Genomic DNA, 18,801 nt, shown 5'->3' on the forward strand with positions numbered 1-18,801 from the left:
AAGAGTATAGGGCGGGTACAGGTGTTGGCGGTGTTTTGTAGTATGTCAATCATACCAGGGGCGTTTGGGCAAATTATACCATTGGGATTTCCTTTTCTTGTTTTCCGCCAGCTTCATATAGGCGACTTTCCTTGTCATCTTCTCAATTCTACCAGACCAGTCTTGACGCCGATGGTGTCAGTTTGGTCGATTCTCCCCACTACGGCCATGAATGAACTTGCATGACGATACACTTCTTTGACATCGGTCATGTATGTCGGGCACAACACAGCGATCGTATAACTCTTTCCCGCGTTGAAGTACTTTCATTTTAAATCTTTTACCGCGACTTGTCTATTTCTTGGGTGGTCTTGTTCAACACTTTGCAACCGACGACCCTGTCATTCGGCTTCATTTTCCTTGAGCAGCGTTGCTTGACCACCGCACGCTGTCTTGGACTTAATCTGCATACACATTGTCTTTGTAAAAGCACAGATGGTGGTGTTTAATATTTCGATAGCTTGTTTTCTTTGTATCACGTCGAAAGTTGGGGAGAAGCCCCGGCGGCTTTTGTTAGGTTCATTTTTCTAATGGTGGGCTTTGGGATATTTTCTTTGTCTGTTGTGCTTTGAGGCACATTGGAGTTTATGAGCAGCTGGGTTGCTGTCCTCGGTAGGCGTCAATTGAGACGTGTACTTCAAGGGAAGCCTACAGTTGGACACGAAGGCATGGGTATTTTTATAGGGTGGAATTGTTAAATAAAATGGGGTTATGTTCACTGAGTTTACCTGTGTGATTAACTTTTGTGATTGTGTAACGAAGTTTGAAGCGCTTAGTGACAGGCTGTGTGAGTTGTAATTGCAGGGACGGATGATTCGGAGGTTGGATCGTTGTGAGAGATGTTACAAGGCGCAGTCTTGGGTGACATGAACGGACTCCGAGGGGACCGTGGGAGGCAGAAGTGCAGAGATCAGCATGGCTGAGTATCTGACAGTTTGGACGAGATGTGCAGATGTGATTCAAAGGGGAGGACTTTTATATAAATAAGCAGAGTATCAGATCGTCTTATAATTGCCACATTTATGAGCTAGAGCATGTGCCATATTAATGAGGTGCCAAGATGGATGGATTAAAGGTTGGTCAATGTCTTAAAACCCAAGTCGTGACGCGGCTCACTCGGAAGATGTGTGGGAGTAACAACGGACCGTGTAAGAGATTTGTACCACCAGGGCTGAGCCGCGTATCCTCGAGTACTCAAACCCTCGAGTCTTCACCCGTTTATCTTCTCCTCACGGTCTTGATACGGCTGCGGATCGAGCTGCGTATATTTCGAGGCGCAGTGAGCTATGATTGGACTCGGATTGCACGTGTGATAAGTGTTGGTCAGCCTTTAAAGACAAGAATAGACTAATCTGGGGTCTGCTTTGAATAAGTCACTCAGTGTTATTTCCCCAGGTCTGCAATCCCCAGTGTTTTTAAGTGAAACGGATTCAATGCATGAGCTTATTTTGTCGCCAGATTAGGTGGCTTGATTTAAGCTACGAGTTAGCGACTTGGCTGGAATTAACGGTGCCAATCAGGCCGAGCTTGTACGACACAGAGTCTGTTACAGTACCCGCGGGCTGCGAGCATTACAAGTGGTGATGATTACAATGCTGCGCCTCAATACACCTCGTCATGCTTGCAAAGTTAATTTGTGAGGGGAGTATCAAGACTCGACGAGGTTCCGAAGATCCGGATGGGATGAATTGTTAGTGAAGGAGAGCAAAAACTTTGGTGAGTTAATGGGCGATAACACTTTTAATGCGGAGATTGAAGGATGGATTACGAATGGCAGGCGTAGCTTACAGAACCATCCTTGGCTTGGAGTAAAGGCCGCTTCGGGCTGTATACGATCCCGTTGCCCAGCCCAGCTCAGCCCAGCCAGCCCAGCCAGCCCAGCCAGCCTAATAACTCAATTCTGACAAAACATCCACATTCTCCAACTCCTCCGCAAGTCGACTTATTCTCTCATTTTCTTTCTTCTCTCCTGGATTACACGGAAGCCTTTCCTAGGTTATCATCTCGTTTCAATACCGCTCCAATCTAACTGAACCCGGCGCGTCCCCACGACCACTCCACATCTCCAACGTTTGTTCCAGATGCTGCCGCCGATTCCACGGCCTTAACATGGCTCCTCCATACCCCAGCGATAATAGCGGGCGACGTCCTTCGCAACCGAGAAATGACACCGATGGTGAAATAGCCCGTGATCTCGCTGCTCTCGATGAGCGATATCCTCGAACTTCGACCAATTTCTCGAGACCACGGAATACGGGTCGCTCTTACACAGACCCCAACAATGATCGCCAGCGACGATCTTCCGCCGATGATACAAACGTGAGATCTGGATCGAGGTCCAGAACTAGACGACCCGATGATGGTTCTCGTCCGCGAGCGAGCGGCCCTTACGAATTGCGACCGATTCCTTCGAGGACAGAACTGTCGACTGACCAACCTCCCGGTTCTGCGGACAGAACCGATAAGGAATTGACTTCGCCAGTCGACAAGACCAGTTTTGGGTTCGGCGGAAACGGTACCAAATCCTCAGTGCGCGCCGATATTAAGAAATATCTTCGAGAAAGACGTCGGCGAAGGATTGGACCTGGCGCAAAACCAACATGGAAAGATCGCACCAAAAAACAGCTTGGAGAGTTCCACCAAAAGGTCATTCTGGAGACAATTCTTCGCCAAAAACCCCTCGAACCTTTACCCGATGGTCGTCATATTCCACTCAATCCACCGCAGCGAGGTGCCAATGGTCTTATCGACGAGCGTGCAGGAAAGCCATACTGCAGCAATTTCATCCGATCAAGTCGCTACACTATTTACGATTTCGTCCCGAAACAACTCCTCTTTCAGTTCAGTAAGCTTGGAAACTTTTACTTCCTCGTTGTTGGTACCATTCAGATGATTCCTGGTCTGAGTACTGTCGGAAGATGGACCACTATCGCACCTCTGGGCGTATTCGTCGCATTCAGCATGGCCAAGGAAGGATGGGATGATTATAGGCGTTATCGACTTGATCGCGTGGAAAATCGAAGTGAGACTTGGGTTTTGACGGATGGAACTGGGGAAAAAGGCCGTGTTAGACACGCTGAGAAGATGAGGAGGAAAAAGGAAAAGGCGTCTGAGAGTGGTGAAGAGCATATGCTCGATGATCTCGAGTCAGGCACCACAGGTACCGCCAAATTGGGTGGAAAGGGAGATTGGACTTCGGTACAATGGCAGCATGTTCGTGTTGGCGATGTCATTCGGTTGCGTCGAGATGACCCTGTTCCTGCGGATATTGTGCTTTTGCATGCTACCGGTCCTAATGGCATTGCGTACATCGACACCATGGCTCTTGATGGTGAGACGAACCTCAAGAGCAAACAGGCCTGTCCCTTGCTCGCCGAGCGATGCAACACTCTCGAAGGACTTCGTGCGACACAAGCTACTGTCATCTCTGAAAACCCCAACCTGGACCTTTACAGCTACGATGGTCGAGCAACAGTCGACGGCGAAACTCTACCACTGTCCATGAACAATGTCGTTTACCGTGGATCTACTCTCCGGAATACGGCTGAGGCCCTCGGTATCATCGTGAACACAGGCGAGGAGTGCAAGATCCGAATGAACGCCAACAAGAATGTCCGCGCCAAGAAACCCGCTATGCAATCAGTTATCAACAGGATGATCATGGTCCAAATCTTCATCGTTCTCATGCTCACAATGGGTCTAACTATTGGTTACTACCTGTGGAAAGATCGAACTGAGGATTTCGCTTGGTACATCAGGCGATCTGGTGTCTATAATGGCAGCGTCCCTTTTAAGGAAATCTTCTTTGGGTTTATTATTATGTTCAACACGCTGATTCCCTTGTCGCTGTACATCAGTCTTGAAATTATCAAGCTGGGACAGCTATACTTGCTTCATGATGCGGATATGTATGATCCAATATCTGATACGCCCATGGTTGCGAATACAACCACTATCCTCGAGAATCTGGGCCAAGTCAGCTATGTCTTTTCTGACAAGACGGGCACTCTAACAGAGAACATCATGCGCTTTCGCAAAATGTCGGTCGCTGGTGTTGCTTGTCTGCATGATATGGACGTGCAGAGAGACCAGGAGGAGATGCGCCGACGAATCGAAGAGTCGGAACGACCAAAAAAGGGTAAAAGTAAGGCAAGCTTCTCTGCGGCAAAGAATACAGGCCATGTCAAGACTCTCGACGGAAACGATGATACAAGTGGAAGCGGACCTCGACCAGAGCCTATTCGAACCATGTCGACAAGATCTGCAAGCCATTGGCAATCCACAGTCAACACAGCTGAGAACGCCGACATGAAGACAGAAGATCTCCTTGATTACATTCAAAGGAAGCCCAACACTGCTTTCTCTCGAAAGGCAAAGCACTTTTTGCTATGTATTGCTCTCTGCCACACTTGTCTTCCTGAGAGAACTGATGATGGCGACATCACATTCCAAGCTGCCTCGCCTGATGAACTTGCTCTTGTCGAAGCTGCCAAAGATCTGGGATATCTGGTCATTGATCGGCCTGCACAAGCTATCAAGTTGGAGGCCCGGGATGCAGATGGTTCTCTGTACACCGAGACGTATCAAGTGCTGGATGTGATCGAGTTCAGCAGTAAAAGGAAGAGAATGTCGATCATCATTCGCATGCCTGATGGACGTATTTGCATCTTTTGCAAGGGCGCTGACAATGTCATCATGCAGCGTCTGAAGTTGAGTAATCTCGCCGAAGAAACTGCCAAGAATATCGGTCGTCGGGCAAGTCAGCGACGAGCTTCTCGGCAGGACCAAGCTTTGCAGCGGATCAACTCTCAAAAGAGCGTCAGTCCTTATGGCAGCCCCTACGGAAGTCCCCGTAATAGCTTTGGTTTATCCAGAGCTGAATCGTCTAATCGAGAAGGTCTTAGATTGAGCTTAGGACGACGCTCCACTGATCTGAAGCGTCTGTCACAACAGCTTGCCCGATCACCTCGCACTTCAACCGAGATGATGAGCCCCCGACAGAGTCTTGCCCAAATGCCCTCATTCGACGATGCTGAGCGCAAGATTGACGAATTAATGGCTGCGAATGAAGGCGCCGTGTTTGAGAAGTGCTTCCAACACGTCGATGATTTCGCCAGCGAGGGTCTTCGAACTCTTATGTATGCTTACCGTTACATTGACGAGGACTCTTATCGCACTTGGAAAGCAAAGTATAGAGAAGCCGAGACAAGCTTGGTCGATCGTCAGGAACGCATCGAAGCCGCTGGAGAGCTTATTGAGCAGAGGTTCGAGCTTGCTGGAGCGACAGCAATCGAAGACAAGCTTCAGGAGGGAGTCCCAGACACCATTGACAAGTTGCGCCGAGCCAACATCAAAGTCTGGATGCTTACGGGTGACAAGCGAGAGACGGCTATTAACATTGGTCATTCTGCTCGTGTATGTAAACCTTGGTCAGAGGTTTACGTTCTTGATGCGGCTTTGGGCGAACTGAAAGAGACGATTAAAGCGACTCTCAATGATGTTAGCCGTGGCATGGTTCCGCACTCTGTTGTTGTTGTCGATGGACAGACACTCGCCAAGATCGACGAAGATGATGAGCTATCTCTTCTTTTCTACGACCTTGTTGTACGTGCTGACTCTGTCATCTGCTGTCGAGCTTCTCCCTCTCAAAAGTCCAACCTCGTTCGCTCGATTCGAAGATATGTGCCTAAGAGCATGACTCTGGCAATCGGAGATGGTGCGAACGATATCGGTATGATCCAGGCTTCTCATGTTGGCATCGGTATCTCTGGTCGCGAGGGTCTACAGGCTGCTCGAATTTCAGACTACTCGATTGCTCAATTCCGATTCCTTCAGAAGCTGCTCTTTGTTCATGGCCGGTGGAACTACATGAGGACTGGCAAGTATGTGCTTGCAACTTTCTGGAAGGAAATCCTGTTCTTCATTGTACAAGCTCATTACCAGCGCTATAACGGATATTCTGGCACTTCACTGTACGAATCATGGAGTTTGACCGTCTTCAACAGTGCCTTTACGTCACTTCCTGTTATTCTTCTCGGTATTTTCGAGAAGGATCTCCGTGCAGAGACGTTGATGAAGGTGCCAGAATTGTACACTTTTGGACAGAGAAACCTCGGATTCAGATTCTCGCAGTACTTTGCATGGATGTTCATGGGTGTTGCGGGGAGTTTTGTGATCTGGTACTTTACCTGGTGCGTTTACGACAAGATGTTTTATGATCGGGATAACAGTATCTTTGCGATGGGCATGGTGAGTTTCACTGTTGCTGTCATCTTCATCAACATCAAGCTCTTGTAAGTTCTCCAATGTGCGTTTTTGAGCTGTACTGACTGTTGCAGGATCCTTGAAGTGCACACCAAAACTCTTGTGACCTTTGGTGGCTGTCTGATATCTGTCGCTGGCTGGTTCTTGTGGATGCTGGCCTTATCAGGTATCAAACCCAAGAGTTTTGGCCCTTATATTGTCCGGGACACTTTTATTGATAACTTTGGCCGCACACTACAATGGTGGACGCTCGTGTTGCTTGAGCTTGTCGTGCTCATTGTGATCGATCTGGTTGTTCAAGCTGTTCGACGAGTCTACTTCCCCGGAGACCAGGATCTGATGCAACGAATTGAGAAAGATGGCAATGTAGACAAAGTCTTTGGAGATGGCAAAGACGTTGAAGAAGGGGACGGTGAAGCAGAGAGAATTCTCTCAAACCAGCCAACGCCAGGTGTTGACAGAGTACAAGACAGGAGGCATCGCGGGAGCCACGATGATTATCAACCGAGGTTCACAGCGACAGCAGAAGAGAGGGAGAACCCAATGGAGCAATGGCGGGGATGAAGGAGTTTCTTATGTTTAGGTATATCCACGGATGATCAAGGTGCCTCTTACGGGAATGGCTGGACTACAGGCGCTGGAGTTGGGATGGGATTGCGAATTGGATAGTTATTGTGAGCGTTCGTATGACGTATTATTGCATTGTTATAGTGTATCAGATGAATGAATGAATGAATGAATACCGCAATATCGCACATTACCAAGGCTTGCTATATTTGCTATCTCGATGTTGTACAGGGCTCCCCGCTTCGGTAAAAGTCTCCCCGATTCCCCGGACTTATCAACTGGTCCTTGTTACACGCTACGGTGAGCTTCCGTCATCATCAATCCATTCCGAGTCTTCCATTCCGGCCGCTAGAATTAAGGTCATCGGTGTGATTACCGAAGCACGTGGAGAAAGATCAACAGTGACCTCGGCGCAAGGTAAGATATCTACCGTGCCTCTTTAATGCTACGTCCCCAAATCCCAGAGAATGTGAGAACTCACTCACAGTCATTCAGTCTCTGTTTTTAATTTATTCGCCGTAAAAAAATATCGAAATGGGCGCTGCTTGTCCTCCGGCGACACAACCGCCGCCGCTCAAACCTGTTCCTTGCGCTTCTTCGCTACACCCGGCATTTTTCACAGACAGGTTCCGAAGAGCGCCGACTTCCTTGACTACGGGATTGGTTGCTAGTCCTGTGACGCTGGGATATGTTTATCAGGAAAGTGAGAGGAGAAAACCGAAGCTATGAGACTCTAAATGGAGGATCGGAGACAAAACCGACGATTTATTTGCACATTCGGGTGAAGATAACCCAGCGACAAAGGATGAGACGCCAAGTGTTTGGAGCGGTGGATTACGACACTTTTACACGATTAGAATAACATTGAGAGATGGATTGATATTGGGGTATCAGTTTGATTGAAAGAGGACTTTGTTGCATAATTATACCCTGTTGCCCGGGTTGTCCGTCCCATCTGTTCGCCTAGGAAATACACAGTTTCGACAAGAAGGAAATATTAAAAGGAATGGCTCCGCGCTCACAAGCCCTACCTTAACCAGACCCATTCTTGATAGCAATCACAATAGCCATGATGATGAGGAATACTACGAGTGCCAAGAGCGCCATGAGCTTGACGTTCTTCCACCACATCTTGCGCTTGAGGCCACGACTGCGCACGCGGAACTCTCGTGCGCTACCGCCAAGACGGTCCGTCTTATCAACCAGCAAGTCCAGTCTTTCTCCGCGCTCAAGAAGACTCTCAATATTCTTGGTCATAATCCCCCTAACATCGTCGATCTCGCGCTTGGCGTTTCCGATGGCATCGTCGCGACCTCCACTTGTAGTACCGTACTCGATCATAAGAGACTTGAGTTCCGAGTTGAACGATGCTGCGCCGTAGTTGGGCATGTCGGAGAAGTCAGTGCTCTCGGGAAATTGCTGCAGGAAGCGCTTGCGGATTTCGAAGAGATAACCGAATGGCACGCGACGGCCAAGGGATGAGTCGGCGATGACGAGGAATATTAGACCGCCTGCGGAAGGGTAATCGCGATGTTCAGAGGGAGATTCGGAGACATAGTGGATTTGGTGTTGGCCGTGAGTGTAGGTGAGCTTTTGAGGGTTTGTGTGCTCGATCTTGGGGAGGATGAGGGAGGCGAGGGATGAGGTTTGGGAGGAGGCCGATGTTGTGCATTCTGAGAGGATCGTAGTATTATGCGCGATACAGGAACTGTAGATTGTTAGCTGTGTTTGTCAATATTGATGATGATTGACGCACTAGAGTAGGGGAGTCGCAGGAGTCGATGACGACGCCATGATGGGCTGAGTCTGCGTCCGAGTGTTGATGAAGTGATTGAGTGGTGTTGAGGATGAAGGCGATTCAAGATGGATCAACAAGACGAGGCTGAAGAAAGAAATAGAAGCAAGGTAACCAAGATAATCAACCCAAGTCAAGCCAAGTCAGAGTCAAGTAACAAGTCTACAATGACGACTCTGGTCGCAGCGCCTCAGCGTCATTCCCCACCCTCATGCGAACCCACGGAGGCCGGCGGAACGAATCTCCGTCTCATGGGAATTTTTTGAGACGGGTTTTCATATGATGGCAAGACTTGGTCGCATTCGCCCTCGTGCAAAGACAGGGTCATTTCACGATTGTTTTTTTTTCTTTTTGAAGGGGAGCATGTTTGGCTCACTCTTTGTGTTCAAATTATGAGTTTTTCACTCCGGGCTGGAGCTTTACGAGCTCCTATTGTTCCGGTGACGAGAAGGACAATATCAACTTCACCAAGACTTTCAAGAGTGCCACTGGCAGCTAAGAGGAAACATGGACTGAACAAGGTTGAAGCCAGAAAGACTGGGGAGAAAAAGTCCGAATTTTCTCTAAAGCCAGTATGTTCTTATTTTCTTATTTTAGAGATGATACTTACCAATCTTAGGTGACCAAAACTGATGAGAAGAATGATATGAAGAGAATGAGATTCGGCATGGATAAAAAGTCAAGTGGTCGACATGGAATGTTCCGATCAACTGTTTTGATGAAGTTTCAAGATGTCATGAAAAATGCTAGCAAATCAGCCGTGTCTGCTGCGGGTGTAGGAGAGGATGAGCTTCATCAGCAAGCTTCGATGTTTATGAAGGTGCTAGACTCAGCGTTCGACATGGCCGAGCAGAACATCACCGATCGAGTCAAGAACCCCCTGTTCTGGAATCTCCGCGACGCTTTCATCTTGAAGGATATCAAGGGTCTCACAAACGAGATTCAGTACTCTTTTCAATCATTTCTCATTCGACAGCGCTTCTCAAAGGGCCTGGAGGAGAGTCACAAGCGACTTTTGGACTTTCGGTTTCCTTACGAGTGGTTCCCTGCGACGAGAGCCATGCAGCGCACGATCCATGTTCACGTTGGACCGACGAATTCCGGAAAGACGTACAGAGCCTTGAAAGCGTTAGAGAATTCGAAGCGAGGAGTTTATGCGGGGCCTTTGCGTTTGCTAGCAAACGAGGTTTATCAGAGACTCAAGGCCAAGGGATTGCCGTGTGCGCTGTTGACGGGAGAGGAAGTTCGTTTGCCGGAAGATACGGATACATACTTCACGAGCTGTACGGTCGAAATGGTTCCCTTCAATGAGCGGTATGATGTTGCTGTCATTGATGAGATCCAGATGCTGGCCGATCCGGATCGTGGCAGCGCTTGGACATCTGCGCTGTTGGGTGTTCAAGCGAAGGAGGTTCATCTTTGTGGTGAGGATCGAACTGTGAGTCTGATCCAGAGTATTTGCGCAGGTATCGGCGATAAGTGTATCGTGCACCGATATGATCGTCTAAGTCCTCTGGAAACCATGGATGAGGCGCTGGATGGTGATTACAGTCGTCTTGAAAAGGGAGATGCGGTTGTCGCATTCAGTCGTCTAAACTTGCACGCCTTGAAACGAACGATCGAGAAGAAGACTGGACGGCGATGTGCGATTATTTACGGATCTTTACCACCTGAAGTGCGCGTTCAGCAAGCAGCGCTCTTCAATGACCCTGACAACGATTACGACTTTATTGTTGCCAGTGACGCTATCGGCATGGGTCTGAACCTGGAGATTCGACGAGTTATTCTTGAAGCAGTCGCCAAATTTGACGGAAGTCATAACAGAATGCTCACGTACCCTGAGTTGAAGCAGATTGGTGGTCGCGCTGGACGATATCGAACTGTTCGCAACGCCGCCGAAGCAGTGACAAATGCCGACGTTGCTAGTGGGGAGGAGAAAAAGGTTGGCTATGTCACAACAATGGACAGCCAAGATCTCAGGTCGGTTCATCGAGCTTTTGACGCCAATGTCGATGATATCGAGGCTGCGTACATTTCACCCCCGGCTGCCGCTATCGAGCGCTTCTCAACATACTTCCCCAAGGGAACACCTCTGTCGTTCATCCTCATGCGCATTCGAGAGCTGGCGTCTGTAAGCAAGCAGTACAGAATCCACATCTCTCCAGATAAGCTAGAGATTGCCGACCACGTCCAGGACATCCCTCTGACGATCTATGATCGACTTTTGTTCACCAACTTGCCCGTGAATACACGAGCTCAGAACGCAATATCTGTTCTTCGAGCCCTCGCCAGGATCGTCGCTAACAGCGAAGACGGCACACTTCTCAAGATTAAAGAAATTCCCCTGGAGAACCTTGATATCGACTTTAAGACGTTCAAGGGCACGTCGATGGAGTATCTCCACAGACTTGAATCACTACATGCTGCTATCAACCAGTATATCTGGCTATCCTATCGCTTCAGCGGCATGTTCCGCGATCAGAAGCTAGCATTCCACGTCCGGTCCCTCGTTGAAGAAAAGTTGATCGATACACTGGAGAGGCTTGACTTTACAGAAACTGACCTCAAGGGCTTCCGATCGAGGAACAGAAAGGAAGCGCGCAAGACAACAACATCGCGTGAGGAATTGGGAGAGACGGATCTTAAGAATCTGGAGCAAGAGTCGGATGATACACCGATTGGAGATGAGCTGGACTGGAAGGCAGCTGCTCCGACGTCAGGATGATTGTATAGTACATGACATGGCATATAAACGGCGTTGGATTTGGACTGTATAGAGATGGATTGGATGTAACTTTATCATTAGAACAATGTATCACCACATTTGTACAATAGATGATGCGTCATGAAATACCATGGTAAATTCCCGCACGTGCCTATGTCTCAGACGAGTGTGCAACATGTTTGTCTGATGCCTCTGAGACATGCAGTGTGTGTAGGCACCTCAGAGTTAGGTAGCTAGGTAGTCTTTATTCGCCAAAAATGGTAGCCTGCAATTTCAGGCAGCAGCCTATGAATCGCCTTTGTCCTCCACTCGTAATAGACTTTTTCGTTTGTCCAATGAGCCAGATCATCTCCTTTAATTGTTGGTTGTTATTGTTTGTCCAAGCTGTAGCCAATCGAACCCCTCTCCTGGATTTCGAAATTCAGGGACCGTAGGGCTCCCGGGCTGCTCCACTTGTCGTCATTCAAGGCATTGACCCCTGTCAGCAGCCTATTTAGAGTGGGCATCTCAGCTGAGCGAGGCTCTCCACTTTCTTTCACGCTGACAACTCTAGCTCCAAGCTTCAATTTCAACTCTTCATTGCTCTGTAGGCAGTCTCTCGTACAGCAAAACCGTCTCTACAGTTATACCGTGCTTCAAGACAATCGCAATGGAGTCGTCCAGCGGTCTTCACCCCTCCTTCGCCAACAACGCCGTGCCATCTGCACCGTACGTCCGTCGAGCACCCAGCCCGCCATTCATTCACATCCCACCGACAGGACAATGCGGTGTCTCCGCTGCGCCCATCCTCCTCCCATCGTACGAACACGTCGATTCGAGTCAGTTGACGACCCACGATGTCAAGATCATCACACAGAACATGCAGCAGATCGCTACAGATCGCGCGGCAGATTGGTCCTACGAGCAGCGACGTGATGCCCAGAAGCTCGTGGACTTTTTGTACCTTGGTCCCAACAGCACCGCCAAGGATATCAAGCGGCTGCAGGAGGAGGGCATCACTATGATTGCGATAGCGAGGGATGCGCGCATGGCGGGGGTGAAGCTCATGAGTGTTGAGAAGGCTGCGAAAACGCTCGACATTGAGGTCCAATACATCGATCTGGAGGGCAACGATAAGCTGATCAGTTCGTTCCCCGACATTATCCGGCTGATCAACGACCATCTTCTATCCGTGTATCACAGCCAAGCCAAGGGTCGGAACAAGAACGGCGAACTGCTCGTTGATCCAAGCTCATTCCGCCGCGGCAAAGTCCTCCTCACGTGCGAGACGGGCAACGACAGATCAGCCGCCATCGCCGCAGCCTACATCATGGCAGTCTTTGGAAAGGACATGATCACCGCGGTTCAATTCATCAGCATTCAACGGTTCTGCTGCGCTTTCGACGAGGACACCAAGCGGAAGCTGCAGTGCTGGGAGGATATTCTGCGGGCGCGCTCGCAAGTCGCTATGGAGCAGGCTGTACCCCCTAACGCCGCACATACGAAGCGACATATTGACGATATGATGGACACGAGTGAGGATCCTAATGACAAGGGAGAGTTTGCGCTGGATCAGGATCGATTCAATGGACGTGGATCGTTTGCGCCGTTTGTGGATATGTAGAAATGAGGGTGGATTGAGTCGAGGTCGAGTAGAGGCATGGCGTTTTGGTCTGTTATAGATACCCTGTATATATATTGGCAAAGTCAGATTTTCATATCTGATGCATCTTAGCAATGGGATTGTTTGTTTTGTATTGTGTTTCTCCATGGTTTCAAAGATGCCGGGAGTTCTCGGTTGTGTTGCTTATAGAGCTAGAATTTAATCTCATAATATTGTCTAAGTGTGCGTTGTTCGACTTGCAATGGGTTACCGAAGAATGAAATGTACACTTGGGCTTAGCGCTGTAACCGCAGTTTTTGCAGCATCATTTGTGAGAAAATGAATGAATATAAACTGTTTGAGTGCTAAAGCTTAGTGAAGCCATGATCATGAGTGAATTGCGTATATGTACTCTTTCATCAACCTGGAAGCCGATAGTGTCTAAGGTTTGGCTGTATGTGCCTAACTGAGATTTCTTGTTGTCATAAATGAAGCAGCTATCACTTCTTTCATAAAAGATGAAAGAAACTGTTATCTCGAGTCGCTCACTGAAATATTATGAGCTGATCACTCACACTGTTAAAATGTGACTGGCGGCTGTAGACACCTGGCAGTGAGTGACAGACAATTGGACCTCGATGAGACAACCAGTTCTTGAATCATCGGAGTTCATAAACAAACAGGCGCGGATTATAAATTGTCACATGATTGCTAATTGTCTGTCTCGGTTGTTTTTTGGTCCCTGATTGTCTACATCTTCGCGTCCTTCATTCACACACTTCAACTCAACTCTATCTTATCCTCTTCTCACTCATTCTTGATACACACTTTGCTCTCATCGCTCACACAAAATGCTACAGAAATGATACTTGGATCTCAGACTTTTTTATCTTCGCTTTATTACTAACTTGCTTTCGACCTGGCAACCTCACGACGCGTCCTCAATACTCAACCTCGACACGACCATCATGGAGCATCTCAACAACACCACACCTCGGCCTCAGGAAAGACAATAGGATGATCTCTCTTGGGGCGTGAAGTGGATTATCCTCCGTGTCTTCAGCAACAATAACCGCTTCGCAAAAGTCACCAGTCTCATCTTGCATCTCAGCAACCAACAGGTCAAAGACTTTATGGAGACTTACCTCCGCGAATATTACAAGTGGCGGGTCTGGCAAGAGAGTGTTGAGAAGATACCTAATGCTGAACTGCTTGAATATGCTCTCGAGAAGAGACAGACTGTCGCAGAGCTTCTACGTGAATATCGCCCTCTTCTCTGCACTGACAATGTTCCAGACCAAGACAAACAAAAAGGCGTCGAGTTTCTGCAGGGACTCAAGATCGCTGGTGTAGTTGAAGAGTTTTTGGAATATACAGAGAATGGCCTGCTTGACTTTCTTCGACTAGATATAGAGTGGGAGATCCTCCAGGATGCTATCGACAAACAGCAGATGCTGGGTTCGTTGGAACTTGGGTGGCTTGACCCTGAGAAAGTCGAACTACTCATGGCTCATTTTTCCACTCCTGAACCACCCACGGGCCCCTTACGGTATCCTGAGATGGGAGATCCATTCTTGGGTACTGTTAAGAGAAGACTTGAACCTCCACCAGCTGATGCCCCAGACGAAGACGTTACAATGAAAGATGACGGCTACGATTCGGATGCGACACACGATGTAACTGAAGATAAGAATGAGAACGACAAGCCACGAGATAAAGGAAAACAGCCTGCAGGCCATGAACAACATGATGAACAAGCTGCCAAAGATGCTCAACTCCGCCCCCTGACGTCCCTCATCCCAGGACCGCTTGGTGAAGTGCCTCTCCCGTATCAGCGAAACATCTTACAAATGGTCTCTCAGAGATATTACCACGAAGCTTACACCCATTTGCAAGGAAGAACAGTGTCTACTCTTGTAGAGGAAGAAAGAACACCGCACCCGCCAGCCTCGGCGTATTGTCCTACAGGGTTTCACTACCTAGCAAAGCAAAAGCAGGTCCGTGGGCTTATTGGGCCTGAAGGTGGAAGGAGATCTATGCATCGAGGTGATGTTGAGCATGGAGAGGGGTCTGCGAGACAGGAGGCGGGAGGGAGTGCTTCACTAACAGCTGGAAGGGTCCCTGGTGCGCCTCGGCTTTCTCGACGGGGCTTGGAGGCTCAGACAGTTTTGACATCTCATTTTGAGGATGCGTTTCTGAATGACCCAAGATACGACTACATCATGAATCAGCGCCAGAAGCCGGTGTATTTGGAAGAGGTCCCAGAGCATGACGTGGAACAAGAAGAACAGCATCCAGCCTTTACTCCCGCCCCTGACGAAGAACCTTTATCATTCATCCAAGCAAGTGGTTCAACACTCCAACCCAATCAATACTCTGCACCCACCATCCTAGGCCGAACAGTTCCTATCGACGACTCCACGCCATCTCAGCAACTTCGGCGGATACTCGACGCCAACTGGTCCGGCTTTCTCAAAAAGAAGGGAAGCAAATCAACAGCAAACTCAGTTACACGACAGAGCGGGGCATCCCAAGACATCGAGAGCGAGATAGAAGCTGATCCCATGACCATGCCGATTGATGTCCCCGAGCCAGAGAATGATGGTGATTACAACCCGAAGAAGAGAACGCCCAAGAAGGCTGGGCGAGGGAGACCGAGAAAGGCTAGTCTCAAGAAGAGGGAGAGTGAGGGGAGGATCTAGTGGGCGTTGAGGTTGGCAGTGAGGAAATGTTGCTTAGATTGGAGGCGATGGTTCACAGCTGGTTAGATAAGCGGGACTTGGATTATGTACTTTGGGGTGCCAGTGATTTGGCCTATTTTGCTTTTACTCAGGGGGGCCGTCACTTGGTGATTGCATAGCTCTGTTCAAAAATGAAATGAAATGAATTGGTCATCTATATATGTTGTGTAACAAAACTCCGGACCCAGACGGTATACAGGTCTAAACTCATCAAAAACTCCCCCAAGAATGCAAAACAGACCCCTGAACTTGGCCTAACTTTTAAAACCCCTTCTAAATTTAGGGTCTTCATCCTAAACTTTTCAAATCTCCTCTAAGGTTCCACAAAATCATCTAGTTCGTTAAACTCATCTAGTTCCACAAACTCATCTGGTAACCCTGGCTGCTGCATTAACCAAGGTTGAGGGGCGGCCGAATGATACTGCCCCAGTCCGTTGTATATCCCCAGACCTATAGAGTAATTGGGGGCCTGGGGAGCGGAAGGGAGAGGTGGAGAGGGAGTCGGAACCCGGGCGGAAGCGGGAGCGGGAGGAAAAGCCGGAGCAAACGCCGGAGGAAACGCCGGAGCGGGAGGGGGAGCGAGATGAGAAGCAGGAGGAGGAGCAGCAGGGGGGACAGAAGAAGGTTGCTGGTACAGGGGACCAGCAACCTGAGAATATTGACCCGGGGCTGGAGGGTAAAGCCCCGGGGCTGCCTGTGACGGATTCTGGCCGTAAGGTTGACCAGGAGGTCCGTAAACAGGCGGAGGTAACAGAGCAAGGGCGGCCATTTCAGAGGCCTCCCTAGCTTCCTTCGCCGCTATCCGTTGCCTCAGCATCGCCATCCCCTCTTGGTCCATTTGCTGCATCAGCTTGTTTGGAGTGAGCCGCTTTGGCGGCTTGGCGGCGCGCTTGGAGACACGCTTGGTGGCTGTCACCCTCTTGATGGCAGCCCGGGACTGCTTGGGCTTGGATGCCTCCTCAAGTTCAAGAGACACGCTCTTGAGGGCCTCGTTGGCGGCCGCGGCTGGGTCGAACTGAGACTCCTGGGGCTGCGGCATTGTGTTGTCTTCCTTGGGGAAGACAGTTTTTGCCGCAGCCGAAGGAGCAACAGCGGGAAGAGCCAAGGGCTTGTTGCCATTGACGTTGGGGGAGGAGGAAGAGGAGGGGGAAGAGGAAGAGGACGGGGAGAGGGGAGTGGATGGGGGTGTACCCCAGAGCTCTCGATCCTCAGGAGGCGGAGAACACGAAGCGGCGTGATCTTGCTCTGTGTTCTGAGCAAGATGATCTTGGACAGCCTGGTGAGGCTGGCTGTCCTGCTCGAGGTCCAAGGGTGAAGAGGGTGTCGACATCTTAAAGATAATTAAAGAGAAAAGCAGTAGAAGTTGTTCAAGTATTAATATACTTGTCAGTATAAAAGTGATGTGTGGAAGAGTATTGAGAGGAGAGATGAACTTGAAGATACGAACAGAGAAGAAGAAGAGCCTGCCGAGAAGGGTGATATTTATAGTCTTTGGGACAAAATCATTCAGGTGTAGCCCTAAGATAGTGTTTTCGACTGTGAGGCTGTTCATTAAGCACTGCTGGTAAAGATGAAAGCACATTGGACGGCAGAATTTGTGATGCTACTGTTAACCTTCAAAAAGATGAAGGCAACCATTCACACAGAATTCTCCTGGTGAGAAGAGCGAAGAGCACGGACATGGGGGTCACCAGCATCAGGCTGGACACCCAAGAACCATCATCTATTCGTCCAAGCTGAAAACTCTTTGGTTGAGTCACTCAAAGTAGCACCGAGAAGAAGAACGCGTGATGAAGTATATTAAGGGGTAGTCTGAAGGTTCATAAGATATTCGTACATACAAAGCTTTTGCCTCGAGCCGTAAGAGCGAATGAACCAGAGAGTGTGAAACCAAGTATAAGGGGAGGCAAGTGAAGATTATCTTCTATTCGTTCAAGCTGAAAACTCTTGAGCTGAACTCTACGATTGAGTCACCAACAGAAATATTAAGAGGGCAGAGCTAGCATAGCCGAATGTATGGAGGTGTCTTCTGATGGTACATTGGTACTGAGACGCCTCAAGCCCTTGCCTTGAGCCATAAGAGCGAATGGGGCAGAGAGAGGCTACGTGAGTGAGTTATTTGATTTTGGGATATACTCTGTGCTGAAATCTCTTACATCAAGAAAAGTAAGAAAATGAGTCAAACACAGGGCAAAGAGTCTCTTGTATGAGGCTCATGTGCCAATGATGGCAGGCTTTAACCCCTCCTGAAGATCACAGAGGTTAGTGCCTTCCATCAGTAATTCATTTGATAAAACACGGGCATTGATGCGAAAAAAAAGACCTACAGAGATACACCATCATGAGGAAACATACCAAAGTCTTGTGGAAGTGAACGGAAAACAGAATAAATCGACAGGGATCGATTCAACAAGCCATCAAGTGAGGCACCACCGAGGTGTGGTTCAGCTGTAGTCGTGATATTGAGAAAACCTAGGCATTGACATCTGAAACAATCCGATATAAGCTCAAGGCCGGGGCAACGAATCAGGGCTGTTTATTTGGGTTTGAAGTACTATAAACTTCCTGTCTAGTTTTCCAAACGAATTGAACTTTTGCGCTGCTGAACCTTCATTGTGTCATTGCCTAGTTCGCTATCACCATACCCCTAGGGACGTAACTCTGCGAGGTCAGTGTCAGACAGAATGCACCGAATGGTCTGGAATTTCCTGCTGAGTTGAAAATCATTTTGGTTTGAGCACATTAGGGACCACGAGATGGTTCGACGGGCTTCCTTGAGACCATGGCTTCTCTGTGAACAATTGGCTTGCTCAACACATGCGATTCTAACCTTAACCTTGGCTGATCAGGCCTCAGGCAGCAGTGTCTGGAGAAGGTGAATGGTACGTACCTAGAGACCAGAAGCACAGTTGAATGAGGCCTTGTAGACATTCCGAGGAAATGGTGTGAAGAAATTGGGGGAAGTTGAGATGATTTATAGCGCGATATCTCGGCCATGGTTCTCGTATTACATGAAGTGTAGTTGATATGCGGCTCAACGATGAACGCCATGAGGCCGGTACAAATGTGGCACCCGCATTCGGTACCA

At 48.8% G+C, this 18,801-nt stretch overlaps 6 protein-coding genes across 6 annotated transcripts; 4 read left to right on the forward strand and 2 right to left on the reverse strand.

The window, feature by feature from the left end:
- Positions 1-2,148: 2,148 nt before the first annotated feature.
- On the forward strand, positions 2,149-6,867 carry FPRO_10430 (related to ATPases; the record flags this gene model as incomplete). Its single annotated transcript, XM_031231394.1, has 2 exons — positions 2,149-6,332; positions 6,378-6,867. The coding sequence occupies 2 exons, from the start codon at positions 2,149-2,151 to the stop codon at positions 6,865-6,867; spliced, it is 4,674 nt and encodes a 1,557-aa protein (XP_031081435.1).
- Positions 6,868-7,902: 1,035 nt separating this feature from the next.
- On the reverse strand, positions 7,903-8,664 carry FPRO_10431 (related to vesicle-associated membrane protein 722; the record flags this gene model as incomplete). Its single annotated transcript, XM_031231396.1, has 2 exons — positions 7,903-8,578; positions 8,627-8,664. The coding sequence occupies 2 exons, from the start codon at positions 8,662-8,664 to the stop codon at positions 7,903-7,905; spliced, it is 714 nt and encodes a 237-aa protein (XP_031081436.1).
- A 393-nt stretch (positions 8,665-9,057) lies between these two features.
- Positions 9,058-11,390, forward strand: FPRO_10432 (uncharacterized protein; the record flags this gene model as incomplete). The annotated part of the gene is made up of 2 exons (XM_031231397.1): positions 9,058-9,237; positions 9,285-11,390. 2 exons carry the CDS (start codon positions 9,058-9,060, stop codon positions 11,388-11,390), a joined length of 2,286 nt encoding a protein of 761 aa, XP_031081437.1.
- A 649-nt stretch (positions 11,391-12,039) lies between these two features.
- On the forward strand, positions 12,040-12,993 carry FPRO_10433 (uncharacterized protein; the record flags this gene model as incomplete). Its single annotated transcript, XM_031231398.1, has 1 exon — positions 12,040-12,993. The coding sequence occupies one exon, from the start codon at positions 12,040-12,042 to the stop codon at positions 12,991-12,993; it is 954 nt and encodes a 317-aa protein (XP_031081438.1).
- A 1,112-nt stretch (positions 12,994-14,105) lies between these two features.
- Positions 14,106-15,674, forward strand: FPRO_10434 (uncharacterized protein; the record flags this gene model as incomplete). The annotated part of the gene is made up of 1 exon (XM_031231399.1): positions 14,106-15,674. One exon carries the CDS (start codon positions 14,106-14,108, stop codon positions 15,672-15,674), a length of 1,569 nt encoding a protein of 522 aa, XP_031081439.1.
- A 352-nt stretch (positions 15,675-16,026) lies between these two features.
- FPRO_10435 (uncharacterized protein) lies at positions 16,027-17,043 on the reverse strand (the record flags this gene model as incomplete). The annotated part of the gene is made up of 1 exon (XM_031231400.1): positions 16,027-17,043. The coding sequence occupies one exon, from the start codon at positions 17,041-17,043 to the stop codon at positions 16,027-16,029; it is 1,017 nt and encodes a 338-aa protein (XP_031081440.1).
- Between the last annotated feature and the right edge of the window lie 1,758 nt (positions 17,044-18,801).

Source organism: Fusarium proliferatum (assembly GCF_900067095.1).
Source record: "Fusarium proliferatum ET1 genome assembly, contig: FPRO_scaffold005, whole genome shotgun sequence".
Classification (NCBI taxonomy): Eukaryota; Fungi; Ascomycota; class Sordariomycetes; order Hypocreales; family Nectriaceae; genus Fusarium; species Fusarium proliferatum.